This window comes from Atta cephalotes (assembly GCF_000143395.1).
Source record: "Atta cephalotes unplaced genomic scaffold scaffold00004, whole genome shotgun sequence".
NCBI lineage: Eukaryota > Metazoa > Arthropoda > Insecta > Hymenoptera > Formicidae > Atta > Atta cephalotes.
In genome coordinates this window covers 7,661,541-7,668,125 of record NW_012130068.1, presented here as the reverse complement: position 1 = coordinate 7,668,125, position 6,585 = coordinate 7,661,541, and the positions used below count along the sequence as shown (strand labels likewise).

The following is a 6,585-nucleotide window of genomic DNA, read 5'->3' as shown; positions in this document are numbered from 1 at the left end:
TATATATATATATTGTATATACAGAGTGTAATTAAAATAAGGTAATAAACTTCAAGGCTGAATTTCAAACTAAAGTTTATTACTTTATTTTAATTATTTCCTACATTAAAAGATGAAAAAAAGTTCATATGAATACGAGATCGTTTGAAAAGTTCTGATCCTCAACATGAAAATGACATTACTCATCAAAATCCATTCTAATACTACAATCGTATATGTTTTGCGAGATACCTGTGAAAATTTTAACTATTTTGAACGCTCAGTTGCTGTTTGAGAGTCATTTGTGCCAGTCGATGTTAGTGTTTTCGTTTGATGAAAATCTGTGACCTAACTTTCAGCCTAAAAAACAGAAAAAGCTCGCTTTAAGAATCAGATCTAATGAATATGGTGGATAATTAATTAATTCGAACCGCAATTCATAAATTTTTGTTATGGCGATTATCGATATTCAATTTTTTTTATTTTTACGAAAACACTGATTGGCACAAATGACTATCAAACAACTGAGCGTCCACATTGGCTACAATTTTCACAAGTATCTTGCAAAATAAAATCGTAATGAGCGATTATAGTATCAGAATGAGTTTTAAGTAATGCCATTTTTATATTGAGGCTCAGAACTTTTCAAACGACCCTTGTATATATGTCCGCAAACTCACTATTGAAATACTCATTTACTAAAATACATCTCAAAATGTTTTATAGCCTTTATTAATAAGAGAAAATAAAAAAGTAATATTTATTATTATTTAATATTATTTATTTTTATTTTTTAATTATAACAAATGTTCGAAGTGTCTTTCATTTAATTCAATACATGCTTGGATACGTCGGATCATGAAAACTGCCGCATTCTTTCAAAAATACAATATAAAGATACTGGGTCAAATAATGATTGCGAATGATATCATAAGCATCCAAGATGGCGTAGCATATTTCCATTAACTTTCTTCGATTCAATGGAATTTCATAAACTACGGACTTTAGCATTCTCATAGATAAAAATCTAGAGGATTTAGATCGAGGAATCATGGAGTCCATATACAGAATGTTTTAAGAATCTTAACGCACCATCTGCTAATGGCAGATTTCTGAAGTCATTTTGAGACGAAAATATCTTAATGTCCAAGCTAGATATTTTTTTAACATAATATCAAGAATTGGGAATATCGATAATTTTATTTTCTCCTAATATTTATATCGATATTAATAAAAGATAACTATTAGCTTTTACTTTTTAACACTTTGCATTGAACCGCAAATTTTAGAAGGTAATTTATCAGTTTTTAAATCATTCTAATTCAAAAACTATTATAGCTTCGACATATTTTAATATTAGCATTTTAGTCTCAAATTAACTTTAGAAATCTACCATTAGTAGATGGTGCGTTAAGTCTGACACAGCCTATATAATATTTAAATATTTTAAATTCTATCTCGGTAACAATTTGCGGACACATATATATGTTCATATAAACTTCATGTCTTGATGTGGAAAACTCAATCTCGAAATTACCTTTTTTACTTACATCCTGTAGTATATTATACGTACAACAATTCCTTTTATAATTAATAAAATAATTGAATTGAAGTATATTTAATTAAAAGAGATAAAGATAATCAATTTTAATCGGAGCGATACTTACGTGGTCGGTTCATCAAGGAAAATAACAGGCGGATTATTTACGAACTCGAGTGCAATTGTTAGCCTTTTTTTTTCACCGCCAGAGAGTCTATTTGTGAGTGTATCTCGCGTTCCGATTAATCTAAGTGTTCTTAGAATCTCATCTATCTGAAATCAGTTATTAAGATTTTGCGAAGTGTGTCTTTATGATTTATTTTACATGTGATGCCCGTGACAAGAAAGAATTTTATTTAATGGCCACTCGATCTCACGTGAAAAATGTTAAATATTGAAGTGTCAATTGCAATTTTACATATAAATGCAAAAAAAGATTTAAAACGTTTATAAATAATCAAATATCGTGATTATTCATCCACATATAATTTGTCGAAAATTTTTTGTCCCTTTTTTTAATCGCAATTATATTTAAATGTTTTACTTAGAAAACGTTTAATATAATATTGTTACGTTTAATGTAATATAGTTAAAATATTACGCTGACGCATTTTTCTCTAATAAGAAAAATTCTTATTAGACATTTAAGATAAATTTGTTAAACAAATTATAAACAAATTATTGAAACTAGATTATGAGCAATATCATATGGAAGTAAAAATCTTCATCATAGAAAAACGAGAGAAATATGATTATTATATGATTTAATTTGCATAAAAAAACAGCTGATGTATTTAATTTTATACAACTCAATTATATACAATTAAATTATTGATGAACATTTAATCGATAGATCTTTAAAGAAATTTAGAGAAAGAAATTTGTTTCTGAAAAATTGATCGATTCGTCGTTTTGTTGTGCATATTTCTACACTGAGAAAAAATATAGTTAATTTTAATAAATTTAGTTCAATACTGCTAACTCAACATTTACTTACAGTAAGTAAATATTTGTTATAATAAAAAAAAGATTGTCAAATTAACATTTCTTATATCAAATAAATATATCTTTATATTTAATAAATATTTAGTTGACAGTATTCAACTAAATATTTATTAAAATTGACTATATTTCTTTGCAGTGTAGTTTTCAAATTTTAAATCATTTTATTGCTGTACAGAAAAAGAAAATTTCATGTTTTTATGGTACACCGGAAAACTTCTTATCATTTACTGCTTTACAATAAGATGTAATTTCACATTACATTAATTTTTTTCTTAATTTATGATTCAAAGCTCTTCGATCTTACATCAATTTTAATTCATTTTTCGGTATACGTTGTATAATATTATGTATAATTATTATTATAGTAAAAGTCTGAGGTGTTTACTTACAATAGCGCACTTTTGAGATTTCGATTTTCTTCTACCAAGCTTTAAATCGGCGGCGAAGGACATTGCCTCGAAAACCGTGAGATTCGGTTGTATGAGATCGTTTTGCATGATATAACACGATATTTTTTTGAATTCGCGCATATTTCGCAATTGTCCATTAATATTTATCGAGCCACCTATATCCCTATATCTGTAACGCAGAAGTTTTATTTCTTTATATACATAGAAAAGAAAAAGGAAAAAGTTACATTTTTGTAGCGGGTCAAAAAGTTTTTCATTTCTTGCTATTTTTATAGAATGTAAGTTTAACGTAATGTGTAAAATAGAATAGATAGAATCTCGAAGTAGAAATAATATTATAATATTATAATATTATTATATTTATTATTATTATATTATTATTATTATATTATTATATCGTAATTAAAAACGTTATAACATTATAACGTTTTTAATTATAAAATCATGTTCGTTGAATGATTACCGAGAAACAATTTTGAATTATATATTCTGAAAATAGAATATATAATTTTTTCCAATCAGAATATATAATTTTTTTTTTTCATTTATGCTAATATTTCCTAATAAATCATTTTATATAACCACGGAAGTTAAAGCATTACGCAGATTTAAAAACTGATAGTCTAGACTAACAGATAAGTTACATATTCTCATTATTTTTACTTACTGGAATTATTCAAAAAATCATCTTACATCAACTTACAGACTATTATAGTTAATTAAACCGTTATGCAGAGTTAGAAATATATATATATATATATATATATATGGGTTTTTCCGGATTTAATTGACTAACAACTAACAACGCAAAGAAGATAATAAGACTAGTCAATTCGACGTTTAGATTTTACGATTTTACAAAATAATAACTTGTATCCTGCAAGAATGTCGAGTAATGTCGATTTCCCAGCACCGGAAGGACCTAGAATCGCTGTCAGCTCGCCCGACTTGAATTGCCCGCTGAGTCCCCTTAGAATTGTCTTTGATTCTGTAAATTTAACAGAAAGTTCAATTTTATGCCTGAGGGACAGTAACATTTTTACGATTAAAGTATCGAATGTTGATATAATCAGTATGATATAAGGGATATGTGTTGCCAGATAAACGAGATGACGAGAACGAGTATGATTACTTTAAAAACAATAAAATTAATGAACTATTTTAATAAAAACAATGAACTATCTTAAGGAGAGTGTAAAATATGTATTAATATTATCGCTTTAAACAAACTACATATATGTGAAAATTGTGTTCATGACATTCTACTTTTATTGGGCAACATCAATTTTTATAGATTATTTATTTTATTTGATATTAGTTATATTATTATAAACAAAAATTTTTTAAATAACAAAAATCTAAATTTTTTTATATAAGTAAGTACTAAAAATGATCTATGCAAAGTTTGAGATTCGCCAATTAGTTTATTACAAATAAATATTTTATTTGTTTATTTACTGAACAATTAATATCTGTATCTCAATGTAACTTTACATAAATATTTTCGAATTCATAAAATATTTATATAAAAAAATTGAGATTTTTATCATTATTTTATAATATATTTTTATACATTTCTATTAGAATACAAATTTTAAAAATATTACTTTTTAATGAAATAATTTTTAATCCAGATGATTAACTGTCTCTCATTTTTTTTATATTACTTTTAAATGCAATTTAGAATAATTTGTAATTTTTTCAAGTAATTCTTAATATATTGCATTTGTCTTACAAGCTTTTAGTAATATCATATAATAGTAATAGTCAATAAACTTATTGCCGGAATCCATTAGTAAGATTGTAGGCGATTTATAGATGATGAAACTATGCGTCATCGTTAATACTTTCTGTAAGATATATGAAGTAAGCGAGAAAAAATGGACCTTTGCACATCTCCTTGAACCAATTAGCGATTATTCATATCAGTCGATTGCAAACATATAATTTTTGCTTAGCATATTTTTATAAAACAGCGAATTCTTTATCAAACACAAAAACTAATAAAAACTAATAATAAACTCTGAATAATTCAATTCTTAACTGAATTTGAAATTGTAATGTAAGAAATAATTGATCGCACAGGAAATATTCAATAGATATATTTTAATATTATTATTTGTAGAAGTTGTTTTAAGTTGTTTTAAGCAGGCAGATTGGATTATGCATTTGAATGAATTCACGGTCTTATTTGTTATTGATATTATTGAAATGATTGATAAGAAATATACATAAAAATACTAGCATATAATGACATTTCCTCATCTTTTTTTTAATGTAAATACACAAATGTTTTTTTGTGCAAATACACTAGAGATGTGTTCGAGGAGACACTATTCGCGCTATGGACGCAAACGCTACCAATGCTGTTCTTGGAGTCAATAGCGTTAGCAAGCTTCATGAACGATCCTAGCATAGCGTTTAACCAGAAAAATATATTCGAGATTAAATTAATGTAGGGGATTCTGTTTTCAATCACCAACCAAACTTTTCTCTATGATTAAAAATTATTTTGAAGGTTTCGTAAAGTATTTGTAACATAAATTTTTTTATTTTCTTGTAGTGAATAACAGAACGTAATTTCAATTGCAATCTCTATGATAGCTTGCCGCTAGGCCGAAGTAAACAATGTAAACTAGATCAAAAAATTAATAATTACAATTAAGTAAATTAATCAGATAAAAGGAAGAAGCATCCTTGAGCATCCGTTGTCGATTTCAAAAGAAGAAGCATATTTAGCATAAGGACCTTAAGCATTTATAGCAGAATACTCTGCCGCGCTATAGCACAGTAGTAACTTTTTTCCGTACACGGAAATTAAAAATTGTCAGTAACAAAATATCTCTGACTTTCACATTTATAATGAAATCATATACACAAGTTGAACTTCGCAGAAACTTTGAAAAGTTAAAGATGATACACAAGCAAAAATTACGTTCACTCCAGCCTAGTGGCAAGTCATCAGCAGATATTAAAATTGAGATTGCATTCATTATGATAAAATTTGAAATTCACACATTACGTACGTACGTTTACTCTACGAAATTTTAAGAGAGAAAAGTTTGGTACTACTCGAGAACAGAATTCCCTCAAACATTAATCTAACTTTGACGAAACGTCATGCTAGGATCGTTCACGGATTTATAAATGCTAACACTATCGATACACTATCTCGGAAGGAATAGCGTTGATAGCGCACAGTTGTGATGTAACACACTACCATTAATGACGTCATGATCGTGTTTGTTAGCGTTATCTGCAGCTCCGCGAACAGTTTATAGCGCTAAATAGCGCGAATAGCGTCTCTCCGAACGCACCCTAAATATACATATATACTTGCATGTTTTATGAAATAATGATTAAATTACAGGAAAAATAAGGAAGATTAATCATCTTGTAATGCAATAATTTGTAATCAATAGATATATAAAAATAAAATATACGGCTATATATAAAAATGTTCTGCTTGAGTTATTTTAAATTAATATCTACTCTTTTACCATACTGTTGGTTCAAGTATTAGGTATACAACTTTGTTTCCGCCGTTTTTTTTCCGAAATTCGAGGCTTTATTGTAAAAAACTGGTTATACATTTATGATTTAAAGTATTGTCCATCGCTGGCCACTACTTTCTCCCATTTTTCGGGTAGC

At 27.1% G+C, this 6,585-nt stretch overlaps 1 protein-coding gene across 1 annotated transcript in view; it reads right to left on the bottom strand.

Annotated features, from left to right (window-relative positions):
• The window catches only part of LOC105626177 (ATP-binding cassette sub-family G member 1-like), a 36,093-nt gene that overhangs the window by 8,057 nt on the left and 21,451 nt on the right, over nt 1-6,585 (bottom strand). The window contains exons 2-5 of the mRNA XM_012207487.1: nt 3,805-3,922; nt 2,914-3,103; nt 1,647-1,792; nt 1,072-1,130 (exon numbers count right to left, since the gene is read on the bottom strand). Coding sequence (XP_012062877.1) covers nt 1,072-1,130; nt 1,647-1,792; nt 2,914-3,103; nt 3,805-3,922 — 513 coding nt within the window. The remainder of the gene's footprint in view (nt 1-1,071; nt 1,131-1,646; nt 1,793-2,913; nt 3,104-3,804; nt 3,923-6,585) is intronic.